The sequence below is a fragment of the Scleropages formosus genome, chromosome 8 (assembly GCF_900964775.1).
Source record: "Scleropages formosus chromosome 8, fSclFor1.1, whole genome shotgun sequence".
Lineage (NCBI taxonomy): Eukaryota > Metazoa > Chordata > Actinopteri > Osteoglossiformes > Osteoglossidae > Scleropages > Scleropages formosus.
In genome coordinates, this window is record NC_041813.1 from 15,017,090 (window position 1) to 15,040,872 (window position 23,783).

Consider the following 23,783-nt stretch of genomic DNA (forward strand, 5'->3'; position numbering starts at 1 on the left):
CTCATTTTCTATTTAATCCAACAGACACAAATTGTTCTTAAAAAATAATAAAATGGTTAAAAATTACACTTTTTATATGCACTCAGAACATACACACTTTCTGAACTGCTTATCCCATACGGGGTCATGGGAAACCAGAGTGTAATCCAACAACTCAAGGTGTAAGGCTGGAGGGGACACACCCAAGACAGGACGCCAGTCTGTCACAAGGCACCTTAAGCGGGACTTGAACCCCAGACCCACGGGAGAGCAGAATTTAGTCCAACCCACTGCACCACTGTGCTACCGCACCCCCCACTTGTGCTCAGAACTAATAAATCAATTTATATGAAGTACACATTAGGCCTATTTGTTAACTTAAAATATTACATGTAAATGTAACTTGCAGTGATTTTGATATCTAAGAAAAGGTTTTTTTTTTTAACATAACTTTTTTAAAAACTCTTCTGGTCTTCTGGGGTGTTTTTTTTATTTTTTAGCTCTTTTGAGGCGCATTTTACAGCTCTCGGTGACACGTATACACATTGGTCACCATGTCAATAAAAATGTACTCCAGGTCTGCAGTTTATGGGGCCTTCCAAGAATACACACTCAACTCTGAAAAGATCAGAGGAGTTGTTCTTAATTCATACTAAACTGTGTGTTCCCTAAGCAGGATATAAAAGAGGAAAGAGGACATTTGTGAGATTCATGTGTCAGTCTGTGGTGGGAGGTGCATCTTTTGTTTCACCTCGTTTTGAGAGCAGTATAAAAAAAGAACATGACATCACCCACGCAATGAAGCTGTGCTAAAGAATTATCTGTGTTGGAGCTTACATGTGAAGGGTCTTGAATGAACCTGCCCAAGAACACTAGACAGTCCACAAACACCTGATTGATCAGCTTATTTACATTTATCCAGAAGGGTGTTTCATAGGGACAGTAAGGGGTGAAGTGTGTATTGTGGAGCTGAATCTTCACTGAACTCAGACTTACACAAAAGCTCAACTTAGTCATTTGAGGAAAAAATGCAGTGTTGGAAAAGTTAAATTTTAACTGGATTAAACACGGCTCAGCCTTTACTAACATTACTGGACTCATGCTTTTAAAAATTATAGGAAGATTCCCCATACCTATTGTATTAGCCTCTTCTAAAAATTGACCATTTCCAAGGGAGAATTTAGTGCACTTCACATTTGGACCTTTTTTCTCGCCCTCTTAAAGGAAGCAAGGCGGTTGAACGATCCCATAATCCTCTGCGGTGCACCGCGAATGAACGATCCCAGAATGCTGTGCGTCGCGGGCCCAAGATCTCAGAGCTGTGCTCGGTGCAGCGCGACCGAATGGTTCCTATTCGTATTTTATGTACGAATTTGCCGTTTTAAATCCAGTTATCGGTAAGCGACCGTTAAAGTAGTACTTCTTATAAACGTTGATTTCCTACAGCGGAGGAACCAGCCTGGTGGTGCAGAATCACTTATATTTACTTTTAGCTGACTGTAGTTATCTAGACAAAGCAAAGGTACTTATCCTGAAGGGTACAGTAAAAACTACCCAGGTAAATCATCGAACGTGTCAAGTGAGTCGTTGTTGTGCGGAAGCCAAGCAAGTATAGCATGGTGGGATTCAAGCCAGATTCCTGAGGCAGCACTAACCACTCCTCCGGTACAGCATGTTTTGGATTTCGATGTAAATTAGGTTAACACTGTTGTAGTGTTATTTAATCTAAGTTTTTAAGCAGAAATGCTGAATAATAAACTCAAACTGGTGATCAGATTTTCGACAATGCTAATGTACACCGGGTGGCTCACAGCAAGTAGCACTGGTGTCTCACAGCACCTGGGTGGTGCGAGAGGACACGGGTTTGAGACCCCTGTTCAGTCTGTGTGGAGTTTGCATGTTCTCCCTGGTTTCCTCCAGGTGATCTGGTTTCCTCCCCCAGTCCAAAGACATGCTGTTCAGGCTCACCTGTAGTGTGTGAGTGACAGAGTGTGTTCCACTAATGTATGGGTGAGTGACCCATTGTAAGTAATGTATCTAGTGTAAGTCACCTTGGTTAATAAGGTGTGTGGGCTGATAACACTACATAGAGTTCATTTGAAGTTGCTTTGGACAAAAGTGCTAAATAAATATATTAGTGTGCTGCATTAAAATGTATCTTGTATTCTTTATATAAAGTGAATGTTAAAATATCTATATTGTTACTTGATGGAATTGGAAATATGCTGAAATATAGAAACCTGTGTTTTGATTTTATATTCACACGTGTACAGCAATGTCACAACGGAAAAGGATGCGTGTTTCAGCTCTGGAGAGAGAGAGCCATCTGCCTGTGCCACGCCCCTTGGATAGCCATTCCCCCAGTATATCACCACACCCCTTGGATGACCACACTCCCCTTCCTACAAAACAACTTACCAGTCATTACTTCTCTGAGGAACAGCAGAATGACCTCAGGCTAGGAGAGGAGTTCTTCAACCAGCAATGTGTGAACCTGGCCAGAGCCTTCTTGGGAAAGGTGAGTATTAATAAAGTTATTGAAATCACAACAAAAAGTATTAAATGCCCGGGTCCTTCTGGTCATTTCACTAACTGCACTGCCTCAGATGTACATCATACACCGCAGATCCTGGTGCGCCGCTTGATGGATGGGACGGAACTAAGGGGGAGAGTGGTCGAGACAGAGGCCTACCTGGGAGGGAATGACAAGGCCTCCCACTCAGCGGGGGGGAAGTGCACAGAGAGGAACATGGCCATGTTCATGAAGCCCGGCACCATTTATGTGTATCAGATCTATGGCATCTACTTGTGCATGAACGTATCAAGCCAAGGTAAAAACATATGGCATTTTACTGCGTTCTGAGAAATGCATCACTGTCAGTACCTTTTTAAGAATCCCTGAAAAAAGAAAGGGACTTTGAACACGAAGCGCTATTTACAGGGAGAGTTACACGTGGTACCATGTGACAGTCTGTTGAATAGTTAAGACGAGTGTGCTGTCCAGATACTTTTTGTGGTCTATTTTACTGGGACATTAGTACCATGTATTCAGCACCTGTATCAGTGGGTTTTTTTTTTTTTCTGCCTGCAAGTGGATTGTGTTGTCAGCTGCTGACCCTGATTTCCATGTTGTTCAGAAGAGGGTGCTGCTGTGCTGCTACGCTCCCTCGAACCGCTGCAGGGACAAGCTGTGATGCGGCAGTTACGCTCAGCCCGCCGGAGACAGAGCTCACGACCCCTTAAAGACAAAGAGCTCTGCAACGGTCCCTCCAAGCTGTGCCAGGCATTGGACATCTCTCGTGCCTTTGACCGCCGCGACCTGGTCTCTGATGCCGAGGTATGGCTGGAGAGGGACCCCCTGGAGGCTCTGGCAGAGTCCCGACAGGTAGTGGCAGCCCCTCGCATCGGCATAGAGGCTCATGGAGAATGGGCTGTGAAGCCCCTGCGCTTTTACCTACAGGGTCACCCATGCGTAAGTGTGGTGGACCGGGATGCTGAGAGACGGACCAACTTCGGAGTGGGGCCTGCTGGCAGCTCTGTATAGGGGGACAAGACTTGGGAAACAGAACAGTGCGCTACATAACTGAAAATGAGCTTTACTGCTGATCTGTTTTTTTTTTTTTTTTTTTTTACTTAAACTGCAAGACAGGCCTGTGGTGGTGAAGGCTAGGTTGGAAGTGTCCTCAGTGTTTACACCACCTTGCATGTTCACTGATTGCTTGAGAGCTGGCTGTGCAATCCTTCTCAGATTAAACATTGAAAAAACCAATAATGCTGCAGAGACAAGTAAAATGAGCCATTATGGCATAAAATAAACCTTTTATTCACAATAGAAGTAACATTTTTGTAACTTTTTTCTACTTAATGTTCTGTTCACTACCTTCAACATTTAAAGACTGATTGATTGTTCTTCATTTTGAACAGTAAAGGTACTTGTCTGTGAGACTTGGACTGCATATTGTTTTTCTACCAAAGAGTTCACAGCACTGGGAAAATCTCACACCTCTTGGTTTAAATTGTGTGACATTTAAATGGCCATAAATCATATTGCAAGGTGCTCACCTTCAGAGCAGGACTTCGTGGTACGAATCTTACAGCTGCTCACGATGAACATTAACAGTGAACTGTGATCGCTTGTATAGTGTCACTATTCAATGCAACAGAAGAGTTTTTCCTTTTTATAACTGTTCCAGTATCAACATGTAAAAAGTGTAGTCTCTTTAAAAACTTATTTGCCTCAATCCTTCGAGAAGGCTGTGACAAGGGCTTCCATGGCTCTGAAGTGAAAAGCAACACATGCAGGAAAGCTGTCTGACTTGCTGAAACTCCCACATCGCATCTTCACTCTGGGAGAAAGGCTTAGAGACCATGCTACATGCCAGAACACCAACAGCTTTGTAGATTTAGCTTTAGCAGCTTGAGTGCAGTGTGGTGTGGGACTGTAACATATGTAAACTGTATGACTTTAACCAATGGAATTTTTCACAAGCAGGCAGGAAAACTGCTTGGATCACTTGGCTTTGGATAAAATCACCAGCTGAATAAATCACATGATCTTTATTGTAATAAAATAAAGATTTAAATTACTGCTAGCATAACAAATGTCTGGCAAAATATTAAATTAGGAAGAAATTGCTAATAGTAACATGATGTGAATTACAGTAGTCAGTGAATGCAGAAAACTACCTCAAAACTTGGTTTTCAGTGCTTTCATGCACAACTTGGGGGGGGGGCATGAGAGCCCAATTAAGGGTTTTCACTGTAAAGTCATCCTTCCATTCACACATTTCAAACTTATGGCTTCTCTTTCTACACAGGAAAGTAAAAAGTTTCACATAATCAGTAGAAGCTCAGCATCATGGGAAAACTCCAAGCTTTTGTGAAATTCTAAGTACTTCCAGACATTCAGCTGAATATGGCAGCACAACTTTCAATGTGGGCATCTTTTAAAGACCTGCTATGGCTGAGGGCCCTGCTACCACAGCTCCCCTTGTGGTTGGAGGACCATGATGGCGCTTGATGTTTTTTTAGACCAATTCAACTCTCTTGATCAGCTGGAACTAAAGCCTTCCATTTAGCTTCTCCATCACCATCAGCCCCATCACCCCTCTTTTATTCCAGTGGTGACTGAAAGATGGAGATGACAGGGTCCTCGTGGTTGGTGATGACCAGCACACTGCGGAACTTATCAAAGAGCATTTTGAGCTGCGAGCGCCTCATATTCTCATTGTACATGATTTCCTCCAGGTGGTGATGGCCTCGAAAGTAATGCAGGAGCCTGGGTGAGGGAAAATGTATGAAGTCAGGACTGTGAGGCTACATCTGGCTTACAATGAGTTTACAGAGAGATGAGCTCCTACACTGAGCACCTGACTAGCACAGGAGAACAAGGTCTGTCGTCTTTCTAGTTCTGAGCAACCTGAGGAATATATATGACTGAGAAGCTAATCACTCAAACTTTGGAAGTTGATCACTTGAGGCAGATACCTAGCAAACATGCGCAGGTCCTCGGGGTTCTGGGCAGCAGGTACACTAAGAATAGCCTGCCGTTCATGTTCTGTCAAGCTGGCCAGCAGCGTCTCTGTCATGCGGCGATTCAGCGGTGAGTCTGTACCCGGCAGCAGCTCTGCACTTGAGTTGTCCATACTGGGGCTGGTCAGGGTCATGTCATCACTGCTAGCTGTGTAGAAGCAAATAGGTACGTGGGGGTGGAGACAGTTTAGGGGATGACTGCATCAATCAACCTGTCATACTTTGTCTCACATTACAGTGAGTCAACAGCATCAGGGTTGCAGCTGTGGGAAATATGACAAGAGTATTATGGACCCAGCAGATCATTACATGCAGAACAGGACTAAGGGCAGCAAGTAGCATGTCAATTTAAGGACATGCACTTACGGCTACTGTTTTAAGCTCTTTTCCTTGCTACTGCTGCAGTACCATTAAGCTTGGCATTTTCCCTTGCTGTAAAAATGGATCAAATGATGTTACCCTAAAGCATCAATGTTCCATAAATGGAGGCAAAAAACCTAGATGTAGGAGATCTCTGGGGACCTACTTGGTGAGCCAAAGCTGAGGGCACTGGGTGTACTCAGGCTCCGCCCCCCAACACAAGCCACCAGGGGGGGCTCCTCATCCCATGGACCAGGTTCATCCTGGCCGGGTGGAACCAGCAGGCAGACGTAGGTGTGCAGTTGGATGAGCAGGCGCCGCTGCAGCAACCACACCACCATCTGGATGAGCTGGACCTACAGGGGAGAAACAAGACAAAGGAGCGAGAAGAGAGTGGAGACAGTCAAAAGAGTGCAAAGAGACAGAAGGGGGGCAGAGAAAGACAGCAAGGACAGAGACCTACAGAAGAAGTCAGGGCGAGTAAAAGATGCTCGGAAATGTGCCTTATGCTGTACCCTTCACCCTAAGTGCTGCATGCCCGTCCATGAGTCACATAATATGTTGTGACCACAGTGACACGCAACTTAAGGGAGGTAAAACGAAGGTAAGAACAGCTATGACTATTGACTCCATTAATAGTACTTAATACTCAGTGACAATGCTTCCCATAAGTCAGAACTCAGTGCGTCCTCTTAAAAGTCCATCTTTTTAATCTGTGTTTATAATATCCTAAATTCCTCTGACTCTAAAAATGCCAGGTGTGGTGAAGATGGTAAAGGGCAGTGGTGGTGTGACACACTGACCTCCTGCACAGGGGCGTCCAGTGGGTTCCGGAACTCGGACAGTGAGATGGGCAGGGAGAATTTAGCCAGCATAGAGGGCAGGTCGTTACCTGGGAACTGCTGAGAGAACTGCTCAGCCAGGGATGAATAACTGGTGGGGTGGGGTAGGGTGGGGTGGGGTGGGGTAGGGTGGGGTAGGGTGGGGTAGGGTAGGGTAGGGGACACACACAGGGAACCACTGCGTTATCTATGTCAACCAGGAATTGCTGCCTTCACCTGCATTCACACTGAGCACTAAAAGGCCTGGTGTACTAACCCTGAACAAGTTATGTCATTTTAATTGCTCCAGAAAAATGTCAGATGTGTGAAAAAAGTAACCTTGGGTAAAAGACTCAGTTAATAAGTACCAAGGCAGGTATTATTAAATTCATAATAGGTAGGTAATATTAAAAAGTTCCTTCCTAAACGTTCACTCCCAAAAACGCACTCTATTTTCTTCTTGGCAAGAAACGCAGATGTAAATGCATGTTCTGAAGCATGGCAGCAACACGCCATATGCTTGCAGACACTTACAGGCAGATGCTGGCGTGCGGGGAAAGCATGTACACGTTGTTCTCACACAGAGGATATATGATGATGGCCTTGCCCCAGTACACCAGATGGGCAGAAATCTGAAATACCTGTTGAAGAAGGAGTGACACAGAACACTGCTGACCCAGTCTTCCACCAGGTTTGAGAACGTTATCCATGAAATTCTCTAATTACTCTCTAGACTAAAAAAATGAATTCACATGTCACTTAGTAATTATATAAGGATTTCATTATTATTTAATAAATTATTTAAATGAAAATAAATTCACATACCAGTCAATTAAAGCAAATGTTATCAACACAAAATGTGCATACTGGGTCCCTGTACAACAAACATAGCTAAGAGATTTCAAAGATATACATTTTCATTTTTAACTATTTCCTTATCTACAGTATTTTCAAAATGTTTGGTGCGTAGTGAAAGTCAGCATTGTTTCCACAAATAGATGTTGCTGGCAGTAAAATACACCTGAACTGGATAAGAGTATGGGACTAGATTAATTCGTATCCTTTTACATTTATTAATTTAGCTAACACTTTTCTCCAAAGCAACTTACAATATTAAGCCACCAAGAACTATTGACCCATTTATACTATAAACCTGAGTAATTTTACTGGAGCAATTTCAGGTAAGTACAGGTGGTCCCCGACTTGCGATGGTTCAACTTACGATTTTTTCGACTTTACAATGGTGAGCTGGCAATAGACATTCAGTAGAAACCGTACTTTGAATTTAGATATTTTCCCGGGCAAGCGATATGCTGTGCGCTACTCTCTTGGGATGCTGGGCAGCGGCAGCGATCCATATTTCCCAGTCTGTCACGCAGAGGTGTCACGCTCACGGCCACGCACATGACGCTCACACCCACCACCGATCAGAGAGGACGGGTATAAAGGAACCGTGTCGGCACACCTGCTCACGGAACCTCGTCTTGACCAATCACATCTCCATGACCAGTGTTTACCTTTGACCCTCTTCCTCATTCCTGCCTTCTCGCTACGTACCTTTGCTTGCTTCTTGACCACATCTCGTCTCATCCTACAGAATCCGGTCTGCGACTCGTCGACCCACTCCTGTTCCCGGCAATGGTGTTACTCTGCCCCTTTTGTTGTGTCTTCAATAAAACACACCCGCGCCTTCGCCTCGTTCGTGATAACAAGAGATGTGACTTGAGTATATTAAGTGCATTTTTGATTTACGATATTTTCGACCTACGACGGGACCACCTGTACCTTGCTCAAAGGTACTCCAGCTGGAAGTGAGATTCAAACCAGTGTCCTTCGCATCTAAAGGTAGCAGCTCCAACTCTTTCACAGTGTTCAGAGCTCTTGTCTGCCGTTCATGAGCGATCAATAACAAGGTGTCATATGTTGCACATTTTTATAAGTCTTTTAACATTCAACATTAACTGTGTGTGCAGAAATTTTCATTGGTGTCATTGGTTTGGTTTTTTAATGTAGCTCAGAGTTAATAAAGAATGCATTTTTATTTATAACTACATCTGAGACTTTTAAAAATCTACAGTGCCATGAAAAAGTATTTGCCCCCCCCCCCCTGATTTTTAAAAATTTTTTTTTGCATATTTGTCACAGTTAAATGATTGAGATCATCAAACAAATTTTAATATTACACAACGAGAACCCGAGTAAAATACAAAATGCAGTTTTTAAATGATGATTTCATTTATTAAGGGTAAAAAGCTGTCCAAACCTACCTGGCCCCATGTGGAAAAAGTAATTCCCCCCCCCTGTTAAATTATGAATGAACTGTGCTTAACCACATTTTTTGGAAAGGTGAGTTAAATTTCACTTGCCACACCCAGGCCTGATTACTGCCAGACCTGTTGAATCAAGAAATCACTTAAACAGAACCTGTCTGACAAAGTGAAGCACATCTTAAAAAGCAACACATCATGCTGCGATCTAAAGAAATTCCAGAACAGATTAGAAACAAAGTAATTGACATGTATCAGTCTGGAAAGGGTTACAAAGCCATTTCTAAGGCTTTGGGACTCCAGCGAACCACAGTGAGAGCCATTATCCACAAATGGAAAAAACTTGGAAGAGTGGTAAACCGTCCCAGGAGTGGCCGGCCTACCAAAATTACTCCAAGAGCGCAACAATGACTCATCCAGGAGCTCATAAAAGAACCCAGAACACCACCTAAAGAACTGCAGGCCTCACTTGCCTCAGTTAAGGTCAGTGTTCATGATTCAACAATAAGAAAGAGACTGGGCAGAAATGGCATCCATGGGAGAGTTCCAAGACGAAAGCCACTGCTGACCAAAAAGAACACACAGGCTCGTCTCACATTTGCCAAAAAAACATCTTGATTATCCCCAAGACTTTTGGGCAAATATTCTGTGGACTGATGAGACAAAAGTTGAACTTTTTGAAAGGTGTGTGTCCCGCTACATGTGGCGTAAAACTAACACAGCATTTCATAAAAAGAACATTATACCAACAGTCAAACATGGTGGTGGTAGTGTTATGGCCTGGGGCTGCTTCGCAGCTTCAGGACCTGGATGACTTGCCATAATTGATGGAACCATGAATTCTGCGCTCTACCAGAAAATCCTGAAGGAAAATGTCCGGCCATCAGTTCATGACTTCAAGCTCAAGCACACTTGGGTTATGCAGCAGGACAATGATCCTAAACACACCAGCAAGTTCACCTCTGAATGGCTCAAAAAAAAAAAAAAAAAAAAATCAAGGTTTTGGAGTGGCCTAGTCAAAGTCCGGACTTAAATCCGATTGAGACGCTGTGGCATGACCTAAAACAGGCCGTTCATGCTCGAAAACCCTCCAATATGGCTGAACTAAAACATTTTGCAAAAAAGAGTGGGCCAAAATTCCTCCACAGCGATGTGAAAGACTCATTTCCAGTTATCGCAAACGCTTGATTGCAGTTGTTGCCGCCAAGGGTGGCACAACCAGTTATTAGGTTTAGGGGGCAATTACTTTTTCCACATAGGGCCAGGTAGGTTTGGACAGCTTTTTTCCCTTAATAAATGAAATCATCATTTAAAAACTGCATTTTGTATTTACTCAGATTATCTTTGTGTAATATTAAAATTTGTTTGATGATCTCAATCATTAACCGTGACAAATATGCAAAAAAATTAAAAAAAAAAAAAATCAGGAAGGGGGCAAATACTGTTTCACAGCACTGTATTCAGGAAACAAATCTTAGTATGTCAAGGAGATTACATATTAATATAATGAAATAAACTGTCCAGGGTGGACAATAACTACTGCCCTAAATTTCCAGGATAGGCTTTGGACACCGCAACCCTAGACTGGACAAGTGATTAATGAAAACAGAATAAATTAATACATTGAACGTTTTCTCTATTATTAGGGTTTTATTAATTGCTGCATAGTTGGATTTACGAACAAAGTTACAAATATACATCCGGTCCCAAATGTGTGTGGAAGTTGATGACAAATCATGCTGTTGCACTATAGTTCCACCAGATGGCATCTTTGCACAAAAAACAAGTACAAGCAGACAATACCACAAGCTTACCTCACTGTAACGCCAATAGTTGTCACATTTACATTTAATTTAGCTGACACTTTCCTCCGAAGCAATTTACAGTGTTAAGCTACTTATAATTATTTACCCATTTATACAGCTAGGCAATTTTTCTGCAGCACTTTAGGGTAAGTACCTTGCTCAGCAGTCCTACAGCTTGAAGACAGAATTTGAACCTGTGACCAGGTCCAAAGACAGCAGTTTTAACCACTATACCACCAGCTGTCCCCATCTTGTAGCACCCCCACCCCCCACAGTGGAAACCGGATTCAAAACGTATTTATGTAAGTGTACTGTACATAGCTTCAGTTGTAGGCTAAGGCACCACAGATAGCATAGAAACATATATTTGCAGCTTGACAGTTTGTTGGAGTTGGAGGGTCTCTTTTTTTGTTTTAATTAAACCATTAAAGTAGATCACAAAAAGACTTATGCAGGAAAGAACTGTCCCAAGAAATATAAAAAAAAAAGAAAACCCACAAAATTTTTCTATTTGATTACAAATACATGAATTTCTTCTGTATAACAATGCAAGGTGATTTGGGGTTGATGCTAAACAAAAACTGAATTGTAATATAATACAAGAGATTTGGGGGAAAAATTTAACAACAAAATTCAGGATTGTAAAGAGGGGAATGGCGTGGCCCACCTGCAGAAGAGCTAGGTCAGCATCCTGTGCTAACTGCTGCAGGTTCTTCACGGCTGAGCACGTCTTGATAAGGCGCACCAGGGCAGGGGAGCAGTCTAAGGGCATCTGGCCCAACACTGCTTTCTCGTTTTCCAGCAGTAGCAGCGCGTGGTATGGCCTGCAGAGGGCAGTCACACCCATCCAACTTTCCATTAGACAATAATCAACGAAAGGAGCCTCAGCAAGAACAGACAGGAAAAACTGTTTGCGCTGGGAGGTGGAAGCACTGACCGGATAGCCTTGAGACACCGCTCTAGGGCCTCTGGGGCAATATGGTTGCCCCCCACATGGTGGATCTTGTGAGGCAGGCAGAAGCTCACCTCCAGCCAGTTGTTGATGTGCAGACGCACAATGCCTGTGGTGCAAAGGCTATCCCCACCCAGAGATGCCCCCGTCCAAAAAACCCATTAATTACTTCCTACGCTTAGGAACATTTGGAAAGTAGAGTACAGATGGAAATGGTGAACAGAAGGAACAGGTGCAGATCTGCAAGCGATGTGGGGGCAAGTGAGAACACTTCAGGAAATTGCACTACCTGTCATATGCCTCCTTCAGATCCCAAGCCAGTTTACACTTGGGCAGAATCTGCCGGAAGGGTGACTGGGGGCTGTTCTCATCTGGAGAGACAAACACAGAGAGCTATGTAAACCCCCTGGACGGTGTACCACTCTTAAATTGAGAGGAATGCATGAAGTACATGTAAATACTAGAGCTCCTATTCCTCACATCACTGAGTTATTACAATTAATTGCTTAGGGACTTGCAGTATATGACCCAGTCATACAGCTAGGTATTTTTACCAGAGCAGTTCACTGAAAATACATCCCACAATAAGAGTACTATACCCATTGGATAAAGTCTAATTCAAACCTTAAGATCGCAAGACCATGTTTTAACTGCTGTATTACTCACTGCCCCAGATGTTAATCTAAGACAAAATTACAAAATAAAAATATTTTAAAAATTACAAATAAAATAAATTAAAAAATATATCCAAAAAACAGAGATTAAACATTAGTGTGATGGGTCTTGTGAGTGTGGTCTTTTACTGAAGCACAGACTGAACTTAACATGAAGTTTCCTTCTGTGCAAAAATGCACATTTCAGTGTTGAAGCCAACAACACCAACGGCAGTGTGCTCCTGTACATAATCTCTACTGGATTATCGTGGTCTGAGAGGGCCCGCCCACTCACTCACTCTCAGTCATGGCTGTCACCTCATCCTGCACAGCTAGCATGAGTTTGGCCTCACGGGTCAGGTACTGGCAGCGGCGCTCCTCATGCTGCAGGGCGATGGCAATGCGTCTCGACAGGTTGTGCATGCAGCCGATAACAGAGGGGTCTGCATTGGCCTGTGGGGGGCGCCAGAGAGATACACAACTTCATATGATACACAGCAATAAAAAAAAAAAACATTAAAATGTTAACAGGTGCACAAGAACCTTACCTAATTCAAAATTAAAAATTAAAAGCACTAGAATAAATCAAATATTAAATTAAATAACGTTAAAATTAAGAACAGCAAAAAGAATACACAAGAATGAATCATTCAGTAAAACAGACATAAAATATTCTTTAAAAATTAACTAGTAGAAAAAATACAAATGCAAAATCCCCGAAATTAAGGTCTGAAGACAATGTGTAAAAATACAGCTAAATGCAGTGGCATTTACTTTTATGAGTAATGTCACCATACTGAAAAAGTATTAAACCAACACAATAGAAACATTTTCTCTTTAAATATCACTAAGCACATATTTTTTTTTAGCAAAATGCCAATAATCATGATTTATAAGAATTATATGCAAACAAGTGTATTATTATAATAATCATCATCATCATCACCAACATGATTAATATTAATAATCACTACTATTGCTATTACTTTATTATTTAACTTCTCAAAAACTGAGAAATTAAAAATTGTAAAAATTAATCTGAATACACCCTTATCATTCATTTTAATACATTTTAAAATACCTAACCTTGATTTAAAAAAACTCTACCAGATAGATGAGACACTATTTCACACTGAACTTTATATTTCTGCTTTATTGATCATCTTTATCAGGAAATGAATTTTCATACTGAAATATTAAGAATTATTCACAATACTTAGAAATTATACTTTTGTGTTAAAATTAAGTTTGCAATATTCAGAAAATCTAAAATTATATACTCTCTGCAGTGAACAAATACACAATTTTTGTAGCATGAGCATGACTGAAGCTGTTTGACAAAAAAGTTTTTGTATTTTTATAATCACTTATAATACTTTTAGTAGGGGTTGGGTCAACATATGAAACCAGTTCTACAAAAGGATAAATAAAAACAACAAATTGTCAATAAATTCATATTAATTCATGTTTAAATTTTGCCTGAAGTATGCTTCCAGATAAAAGGGGGCAGGGTGGCACATGGAGGGGGGTGCGCTCTCTGCCTGTGGGGGCAGGTTGTCAGGTGATATGGCGCATAAGACATGACTCAGCATATGGCCCCCAACTCAGTTCATCATAGTTCTGCTGACTCATGCTGGGCTGAATCCTGGGGCACCCTGGGCCATGCCTGACCACTCCCCTGGCCTGCAGCACTGATAGGAGCCAAGTCACAACCTTATCGCCAAAAGGGGCCCAGACCCACACCCCTTCTAGGAAAGAGCTGGCCTGAGCTCAGCATATCCTCCTGCCAAGTCATCACTCAGTAAAACTTACTCAGGAAAAATTCTCTTCATAAACACAATTTTAAAAAGTTTTACAATAATTCTGTGTGAATAAAGTTGATACAATTTAAAAATAGCAGCATAACTTACTGATGCCTTTAGAGTTTGTGATTATTGTTACTGGGTCCTGTCTAGTATGAAGGCTTCAAATAAATGTTTCAAAACATAAAAATTTTTAATAAATAATAAACTATACACACACACACACACACACACACACACACACACTGTATACATTGTATAAATTATAAAATGACCTTTTATATTCATTTATAATAGAGATTTACAGTATTTCTATTTTGAAGAGCATTTATATTTAAGAATCTCTGTATAAAGATGGCATTTAAAAGTAAACATTAAATACATACGTTAAAAACAACGTGAATAAAGGGTATGACGTAAAAAATGTATTTACATATAAGATGGTTTACATGTATATTTAAGGACAAATAAAGAGTTTTAAAATATTTATACATAAAGAGTGCTCATTTAGTGGAACATCAGAAAAATGTAAATCCAAGCCAAATCGATCTTTTTTTTTTTTTTTTTTTTTTAAAAAAAAAAAAAGTGAGTAGTTACTACAAATATTGCACAGAAAATATAGCTGACTGGCACTCGTTTCATACCGAACCTTTACAATCACTAAACATACTGAACAGAGAACATGACTTATTGGTGTTCCTTCAGTACTGACAATTTAACTATTATCACACACATCGGTGGAAAAAGTGGCTAATTGGCGCAAGTTTAAAAACTGTGACAGTGAAATAACTAACACAGTGGATAATAAACGGGACATATTAGTACTCACTGATGTATAGATGTATAACCCATTGTAAGTAGTGTATCTAGCAGTGTATGTCACCCCGATGAATAAAGTGTGTGGGCGGATAACACTACATAGTATCCATTGTAAGTCGCTTTAGAGAAAAGAGTCTGCTAAGTGAATAACTGTAACCGTAGTGCTCATTCAATATCACACCACCACATATGTATTTCACTTCTAACTCAAATGTGCAAAAACAAAACAAAAAAAAAAAAGACACTGAAAAAAATAAGTCTGGATGTATAATAATTTAATAGTAATAGTTTAATAATCTGGCTACCAAAGTGTGAACAATTAAATTACTAAAAAAGACCATCTCATACCCTGAGTGCAAACACAACACTGAAGAGGATCATTGTTGGCATCTCTCTCTTGGGGGAGGGATCCGTTTTGGAGACCTAAACAGACAGACACATGCACTACTGAACATATTCACTTGAAAGATGTTCAAAAATCATTATTAACATTGTATGAAAAAATTCCCTCCCACATCCTCATTAAGTAGGCCTGCCATTTACTTATTAAACAACTAATTAAACTTTACAATATGTATATACACAATAAAAAAAAACTCAAAAGTGACAACGGGCCTAACAGACCGCAGACCTAACAAAAATATTTTCTTCACCTTTCATATTGCATTTGTGGACAATATAATTACTATTACACATCTGTACAGATATTATAGAAGCAAAAAGATTTTAGAGGAACGGAGTCAGTTTAGCTCAAAAATTAATGTCATGAGAATCTCACAGTAGTACTTCGTGGGAAATTTTAATAACTAAAATAAAAAGAACATGACGCAGCACACACAATATGCTGACTAACTTAACCATTCTGAGGATACTTGATGAAAACTGGATCTAAATTTAAGGGGTAGCAGAACACTTTGCATACTGTTGCCACGAACAACGAGGCAGCCAATCCTAATCCACATAACCTACTTGGAGGTTGAACAGCAATGGCAGTTTACAGCATTGGCCACTAGAGGGAGTAGAAGGCCTTTACGAAGTATAACTATGCTCAACACGTCGAAAGTGTGTTGAGAGATATGTTTCAACATTCATAAGTTGAAATATAAGTTTTTTTTGTTTTTTATATTTTTTGTGTGTGTGGGACATCACCTGGATAGTATGCGGTGTCTGAAGCAGGGTGGGGTGTCCCACAAAGCGTATGTTGTCAATCTTCAGCTCAAATTTCTTGCCACACATATCAGACTTGGTGGCCAGGATGGTGGCAAGAATGATGTCTGAGAACCTAGTTCCAGGAGGACGGAGAGGGTATAAACATGTGAGCGCAGGCTAGGCACACGCAGGCAGAGTAAAAGAAACTGTCCAAGTAGAGACTACTTCGCAGTTTGTCAGCAGCTTCCAGAAAGGACGCTGCACAAATGTACATACATACCCCTATCTGTATGTGAAAATGGCAGTTTTTTATATAATTCAGATCCATTACAAAGTTAGCGAACGGTTTGGAAGAGGTAGCAGTGACCAGAAAGGTGAACAAAAAAAAAAAAAAAAAAAAAAAAGGGATGTAGCTAAACAGGGGATTTGTGGCAGTAGTGAAGGGAAGAGTGACAGATGGATGCAGGGTCACATAGCTCATGCTGCAGCTCACAATGCAGGACCACCCAGTCATGGGGAAAGGTCTCAAAACCATGCCCATTATTCCATGAAGGGACAGACTGTGCAATCGCAGTGGTTTAAATTTATCACCTTTACTTTCATGAGCAGTGCAATTAAAATTCCAAGGTGGGACAGAAAGGCAAGAAAGTGTATGTCAGACAAGTCTCAGCTTGAGGTCTGAGGTAGCATTGTCCCCATCTTCAGGGCAGTATAAATTAATATCATCAATTAATCCCAAAAACAATATTTACTTCCCAAAACCTTTAAATCTGATACAACACCCCCAGAATCACAAAAAGTAGGCTTCACTTACTATTTGGATCGTCATCTTATTAATTACAGACCTTAGAGTAAAAACGTGATGAAATTGCTTAAATTATGAAGGATTAATTTTAATTAAAAAAAAAACTAAAAGGCACAGATTACCAATATTTGTGAACCAAAGACAGTAATTCCACAATTCTTATCCACAGATACACATACAAACACTCATAAATTACAGTTTTACCATATAATAATAAGTCCAAGGTATGTACACAGGCCAGAACACTGGTTAGTCCAGCAGTGAATGGATCGACAGTCAGGACTGAACAGAAGTACGCGGAGACAACCTTTTTTATTTTTTGTCATTAATTTGTGTGTGACTGACACAGAGAGAGTGTGTTCCACTGATGTATGGATGAGTGACCCAATGTAAGTAGTGTATCTAGCAGTGCAAGTCACCTTGGTGAATAAGGTGTGTGGGCTGATAACAATACATAGAGTTCATTGGAATTTGCTTTGGAGAAAAGCATCTGCTAAATAAATAAATGTAAATTTAAAGTTAATGAAACAAAAAGTTAAAAAGATTAAAACAAAGTCAAGGACATTTTTTAAAATATATAATCACTATAAGCCACAGGAATTTTATGGTAGCTAACCAGTGAATAAATCAAGGGTCGTCTGCGTTATTAAGCCTTTAGAGACTGTGACTCGGAGGTAAAATGGACTTCAAAATTCTGAACAGACTTCAGGCGTCAACACCGGAGCCCTTGAAGTAGGTTGTCTTGTGTCAAAAATACAGATAAACCAGTGTTGCTGGTGAATGTACGCAATTCCTCCTTTATGAATACTTGATCCACACTCTTACACATTTATATTGTATGTGTGTGTATTTGCAGTACATGCAGCCACACACACGTACAGCGAATGTATAGTGTATAAAAGCCAAACATGGCAACAGGAAAAGAAAGGTCGACAGGAGAGTGGTGTAGAGCGACTCGGTCTTACCCTGCTACCAACTGTTCATCAGTTAGGGCAGTTTGCTCTCTGAAAGGGGAAATGGGCATAAAAAAACAAAACAAAAAAGCAAACAAAAAGAAATGCAGCAAACATTTTTGACAAAGCACACAACAGAACAATATTACAAACAAAAATATTTTGCACTGAAACAAGAGTGACTTGGGCAAAATTCATAACTTCAGCATGAGTATTTTAGGAAGTAGGTGGAGAAGTGACTGTAATTGATGGTAATCACTGGATTTATACTTCTATCCAAGGGGTTCTGATTTGTTCAGCTTGTTAAATGTATTTATAGATGAAAGCCAAAGCTTCAACTATTTGCCAAGCCTGCTGTTTTACCAGCATCTGCCTGTTGATTAGATCACAATTCTAACATTATTAAGAAGTATATTAATAATTTAAATAACCCATTCAGCTGCACTTTGTTGTGTTATAGGCACAGTATACACACTATGCTACTGAAAATACCATAAGAACACCGCCTTTTGCACAACCTTTTCAAAATGATTGATGGCCAGGGACATGAATATTTATAAGGCTTAAGAAACACTGCCCTACTTTAATTAATAAAAATATAAAACTTTTAATAATGTAACAATATTGTTGTTTTAACAAAAATATGATTAAAATATTATTTAAAAGATTTTTGTATTTCGAACACAGCTCATTCAAGCCACATCACAGCTCATGGTATAATCAGCCAATTCCATATCCTGTACCGCTAACAGAACTGCTTCTTCTACTGTATATTAATTTAGATAAGAAGGGCAGTACTCAGTGTAGTGGTCAGAGACCTGCCTTCAGATCCAAAGTTTGCCCGTTCAAATCCTACTTCCTACTGTAGTGCCTTTGCAATTCCTAGAATTTCCTCAATAAAAACCACCCAGCTGTATGAATGGATAAATCACTTAATTTAACAGTGCAAGTGGTTTGGAGAAAAGCTAAATAAATATGAAATATGAATACATTTTAAAAGAATCCTATTGAACACAGAGCATTGAAGAGGTCAGCCCCCCTTGGACTGAAGAACAAATTCTCTCACTTATCAACAAAGAACTTATATTTTAAAACATGTATTTCAATTGACAAGTCACTCTAAAAACACACTGAACAGAAACACACACACAGAGGAAAACGGAGACATGCATGTATTTATCCAAAATACATGTCGCATAAAAAGTAACAAAGAAATATTCGTTTACGGAAATTTTGACTACAGTAAATCTAGAGGGCATCTTGTAGCATACCCGGCATTTTGGAGTTCATGAATTAAAAACAGTGAAAAGCATATAATAATGTGAAAGCACTGATGACACAAATGGTCTTAATGCAGTTCTCCCTTTCGCTCATTAATTCTGTAACTTACCATTACCTTGTGCCTTAAGATTTAAATTTATTAACTGTGCACATTTCTCTTTTACACTTGAGAAACAAAGAGTGTAAAGATATTCACTGTGTTTAGGTAAGATGTATGTAGGTAAGCTGCAATTACATGTCTAGCCAGAAAGTGTACAAATAAATACGAATATGTATTATCAAAATCTACAGAAATAAACAAAAAAAAAAAAAACATACCAATCCCATCTCATTATGCTTCAGATTAATACTACACTAATAATCTATATGCTATCTAAACCACTCCATTATTTTTATCATTTCTGTCTAATTGGAGTAGTACACATTATTTACACATACACACACACTGTCTGAAACCGCTAGTCTGAAGCAGGGTTGCGGCGAACCGGAGCCTAATCCGGCAACGCAGGGCGCAAGGCTGGGGGGGGGGAGGGGACACACCCAGGACGGGATGCCAGTCCATCACAACGCACCCCAAGCAGGACTCGAACCCCAGATCCGCCAGAGAGTGGGACCCGGCCAAGCCCGCCGTGCCACTGTGCCCCCCCAAACATTATTTATGAATAACATAAATTGCCTGTTTTAAATAAATGCTGATTGAATTCTTTATCAGTTAACATATCACAGCCACTTCTGCTCTCATCTTGATAAATGTGGGAAAGCATGGAGGACAGAGTGAGTGGAAGGAGCAGGCTTCCACAGCTGGCTCTTGGTTCACAGTGGAGCCACAATGCCATTGGGCAGAGCACACATAAGGGCAGGGCTGGTAGGTGGTTAAGATACAACAGCATGCACCAAGAATGAAAAGACAGGCATGCAGACATTCTTCTGTGGTTCCATGCTTCAAAAACAGGCCTATATAATCCCACATTCACCAACCACTGAGAGCTTGGTTTCAAAATTGGATAACTTAAAATTCAAACGCAAATTTCCAAACCTTAAAAACAGACAAATTAAAACATATCTGCTGAATTATGCATGGTTTTAGGAACTGCCAGGTAGACGTGTCCTTTACAAAAAGGATAGCATAGGTCAGCATAGATCACTATGTGAATTAGAGACTAACAAGTCCTGCTAGTAGACGGAAGCTCTGCACCTCTTCCTTCATAAATGGGCATCGAAGCTGTGAAAGAGGACTCTTCTCCACAAATAAAACACAAAAATGTATACAGTGTAATAATTCTGATCTTTAATTTTCATTTGTATTTATCATTCTTCTACCATGTGTACAATGAGAGTCATTAAAGAAGGTGAATACAATTCAAATAAGACCCCAAAGTACATTGCTGTAGCACTGAGGACATGAAATGCCTGGTTCAAATCCCATTTCTCAAAACTTGCTGTGGTACCCTTGAACAAGGTACTTACCTTGAATTAATCTGGTTAAAAATACCCAGTTGTTTAATGACTGTAAGCAGTTGTGGGTCAAAGCTATTGCTGCAATTTCTGTTCATCTGCTTAATTATAATTCATACAACCACACACTGGCTGAAACCGCTTGTCCTGAGCGGGGCTGCGGCGGACTGGAGCCTAACCCGGCAACACAGGGAGCAAGGCTGGAGGAGGAGGGAACACACCCAGGACGGGACATCAGTCCGTCGCAAGGCACCCCAAGCGGGATTTGAACCCCCAGACCCACCAGAGAGCAGGACCTGGCCAAACCCACCATGCCCCCTGTTAATTATAATTAATCTATTAAATATTTTAGTAGTTGCTAGAGCCAACAGTCATAAAACAAAGCACCTTCTGTGTTTGTTTGTCACTCTGCGAACTTTCTATACCTTCAAGTTTGGTGTTAAAAGCCTGCAGATCATGGCTGGTAGGTGGTTGTCACTGCATACCTTGAATCTCCATCCTGGTCCTCAAGCACATCACCAGTCGGGTTCAGAGCATACGGGCTTCGTTGTTTCGCTTGTGGACAAAATCCGCAACATTGCAGCGTTATGTTTATTGGACTTCACCAAACATTTCTGTGCCTAATTCCTTTGAGCTAAAGTTATGAACACAAGGGAAAAAAAACAGCAGCATGGCTATAGCACAGTGGTTAAGAGCATAGCCCTGACATCTGAGGGATATTGGTTCAAGTGCCACTACCCTCTTCTGATGCAGTTCTCTTCAGCAAGGTAAAATCCCTTCTACAGGAGGGTTGCTGGATCAAGTCCTGCTACTGTCTAGTACTGTGGTTCCCTTCAGGCAGTTATCAGACATGACATCTGTAAGTCCCCTGACATCAGAGTCCTTTCAGCAAGTTAAAAGCCCTGGCTTGACTTGATGGTTGTTAGTTCCTATTCTGACAGATCTCCTCAGCAAGGTGAAATCACTCACACCAAAGTCCTGCTCCTTTTTACTGTTGTGATTCCCTTGGTAAGTTAAAAGTCCAAGCATCTGCACTGCAGTTTTGTGGCTCAGGTCCACCACCCTCTGGTCTAGAAGTCCCTTCAGGTAAAAAAGCTCTGAGGGTTGCTGGGTCCATCGCAATCCCGATTCCCAGCCACCGAATTACTAGTCCCCTCGCTCAGCCAAGTACTTTGCCCCGATTTGCCACTCAGTAACATCATGAGCTGTACAAAATGGGTCAGACAAAAGTCTGAAAAGCAACCCAAAAAAAGATAATAACACATAAAATGCGCGTGCACTCACTGGCCAGCGAGGACGCGCCCTCGGGAACCCTCTGGAAGGGGTATCGGAAGAGCAGCTTGTTACCCCGGCTGCCCGAGCTCACCAGGATCACGCTGATCGGGCTCGTCCGGTCGCCACTCCGATGAACGCTGCCGTCTGTTTGTTTGTACATTTTTTTTGTTATACTGTAATTATTATTACTTAGCTGGGGCCGCGCTCGCGTTTTCCCCATGCGCCCAGCATCGCTCTTTCATTGTCAAGTTAACTTCGTCTCATACTTATCTGCATTACGGTGTTCCCTTATAAGACGTCCCCACACCGAGGTTCCATACGCTTCTCCTTGCACAGAAGCTAAAAAACAATAAAACAACTATTGTCCATCATCCCATAATGCTTCCTTCTATTATTACTGTTTTATATTTTTTTTTCTTCTTAAGCCTCGAAAACGAGACTGAGAATCATTTGTAATATCAACACGAAGGTGGAGATCTTCCCTCGGAGGTATTTTTCTTGCACACAGAAAATGGTGGAAATGACATCGTCGCAAACGCTCCGTTTGTGACGTTATTACGTACTGGCGTCAGAACCCGTGCGTCAGGCTACTATATTGGAAAACTGTGGTCGTCAAGCTGCACGCAATGCTATGCGTTTAACTGTACCAATTACAGAAAGAAATACAGCAAGGAGAAAGGCTTGTCATTTAGTAAATAAGTACGTCTTCTGCTTTAAGGGGAATTTATGTTCCTGGCAAGTCAATAACACAGCTCAATTGTCAGTAACACTTGACTTGTCAGTCCAGGACTCAGTCCAGGCTGCCTGCAGGCATTCACGAATTCGTCTCGTGCAGCAAATTGAGAATGTGTGCTCCATCATCAAGCAAATCATGTTAAAATATTTTAAGTAAGATGATTTTCAGAATAGAAAATGTTGTGGTACAGCTTCGTGGCTTAGTTTTACTAAGTAATCAGTACTATCAATCACTTGTCAAAGAGTTTTGCCTGACTGGTCTGAGTTTAAGGGAACAGTTTTCCTGAAGGTTTATTCCATTCCGTTTCAATTTTTTAATTTAGACTTTTTAAAAAAAAATTTTATAATGATGTACATGTACATGATCGGACATCTGTATTTGTCATAAGTTCACTTGTACAATATGAAGGTGGCTACATTTAGATCTATAAAATCAGATGATATTTTCCATTAACTGATGTTCTTGAGTCTGTGGAAAGATTCCACATGGTGCCACATCTAACTTACCTGGTTTCCCATATCAAGAGCTTCCTATGCATAATTAACAGTGTAATCTCTTCATTCCACATTCTTAGTGTCTGTTAATATACAATAGATTTTCTTAGGATTTGGACTTGATTCATTTATGCAAAATACTATAATCTTAGCATTGTTGTTATAGCCATATATACTAGATGGTATCTGGCCACCAGAGATACTTAAAAGTTTGCCGCTCAGTGTATATCATTCTGTCATTTTGTCCATAAATTTTGAATTGAACTGAACTGAATGGAGGATAGGAGGGCACGGTGGCGCAGCAGGTTTGACCGAGTCCTGCCCTCTGGCAGATCTGGGGTTCAAGTCCTGCTTGGAGTGCCTTGCGGCAGACTGGCGTCCCGTCCTGGTATGTCCCCTCCCCCTCCGGCCTTACGCCCTGTGTTACCGGGTAGGCTCCGGTTCCCCGTGACCCTGTATGGGACAAGCGGTTCTGAAAATGTGTGTGTGTGTGTGTGAACTGAATGGAGGATAGGAGGGCACGGTGGCGCAGCAGGTTTGACCGAGTCCTGCCCTCTGGCAGATCTGGGGTTCAAGTCCTGCTTGGAGTGCCTTGCGGCAGACTGGCGTCCCGTCCTGGTATGTCCCCTCCCCCTCCGGCCTTAC

At 41.0% G+C, this 23,783-nt stretch overlaps 2 protein-coding genes across 9 annotated transcripts; one reads left to right on the forward strand and one right to left on the reverse strand.

Moving 5' to 3' along the window:
* Positions 1 to 1,244: 1,244 nt before the first annotated feature.
* mpg (N-methylpurine DNA glycosylase) lies at positions 1,245 to 3,620 on the forward strand. 4 transcript variants are annotated; one of them, XM_018754779.2, is made up of 4 exons: positions 1,245 to 1,376; positions 2,253 to 2,497; positions 2,606 to 2,810; positions 3,120 to 3,620. In XM_018754779.2, exons 1-4 carry the CDS (start codon positions 1,343 to 1,345, stop codon positions 3,521 to 3,523), a joined length of 888 nt encoding a protein of 295 aa, XP_018610295.1. In that variant the 5' UTR covers positions 1,245 to 1,342; the 3' UTR covers positions 3,524 to 3,620. The 4 variants fall into 4 exon arrangements, with proteins under 4 accessions (XP_018610295.1, XP_018610294.1, XP_018610296.1 ...); XM_018754778.2 differs by having other exon boundaries at positions 1,246 to 1,376; positions 3,117 to 3,620; XM_018754780.2 differs by lacking the exon at positions 1,245 to 1,376 and adding an exon at positions 1,403 to 1,644 and having other exon boundaries at positions 3,117 to 3,620.
* A 145-nt stretch (positions 3,621 to 3,765) lies between these two features.
* Positions 3,766 to 22,408, reverse strand: nprl3 (NPR3-like, GATOR1 complex subunit). 5 transcript variants are annotated; one of them, XM_018754772.2, is made up of 14 exons: positions 21,918 to 22,408; positions 21,119 to 21,188; positions 17,910 to 17,948; positions 16,140 to 16,272; positions 15,339 to 15,413; positions 12,669 to 12,822; positions 12,006 to 12,087; positions 11,702 to 11,839; positions 11,432 to 11,588; positions 7,227 to 7,333; positions 6,675 to 6,804; positions 6,038 to 6,227; positions 5,467 to 5,659; positions 3,766 to 5,257 (listed from the first exon to the last, which is right to left on the reverse strand). In XM_018754772.2, exons 1-14 carry the CDS (start codon positions 22,126 to 22,128, stop codon positions 5,092 to 5,094), a joined length of 1,845 nt encoding a protein of 614 aa, XP_018610288.1. In that variant the 5' UTR covers positions 22,129 to 22,408; the 3' UTR covers positions 3,766 to 5,091. The 5 variants fall into 5 exon arrangements, with proteins under 5 accessions (XP_018610288.1, XP_018610293.1, XP_018610291.1 ...); XM_018754777.2 differs by having other exon boundaries at positions 22,000 to 22,086; XM_018754775.2 differs by lacking the exon at positions 17,910 to 17,948 and having other exon boundaries at positions 22,000 to 22,408.
* Between the last annotated feature and the right edge of the window lie 1,375 nt (positions 22,409 to 23,783).

Excerpts from the sequence above, each read along its gene's own strand:
- mpg (XM_018754778.2), top strand. The coding sequence starts at position 1,343 with ATGTACGAATTTGCCGTTTTAAATCCAGTTATCG. Across the intron at positions 2,498-2,605 it reads CCAGAGCCTTCTTGGGAAAG|ATCCTGGTGCGCCGCTTGAT; the intron begins GTGAGTATTAAT and ends CATACACCGCAG. Across the intron at positions 2,811-3,116 it reads CATGAACGTATCAAGCCAAG|AAGAGGGTGCTGCTGTGCTG; the intron begins GTAAAAACATAT and ends CATGTTGTTCAG.
- nprl3 (XM_018754772.2), bottom strand. The coding sequence starts at position 22,128 with ATGGGGAAAACGCGAGCGCGGCCCCAGCTAAGTAATAATAATTACAGT. Across the intron at positions 21,189-21,917 it reads GGGCGCGTCCTCGCTGGCCA|CGAAACAACGAAGCCCGTAT; the intron begins GTGAGTGCACGC and ends TTTGTCCACAAG. Across the intron at positions 7,334-11,431 it reads CTGACCTAGCTCTTCTGCAG|GTATTTCAGATTTCTGCCCA; the intron begins GTGGGCCACGCC and ends CTTCTTCAACAG.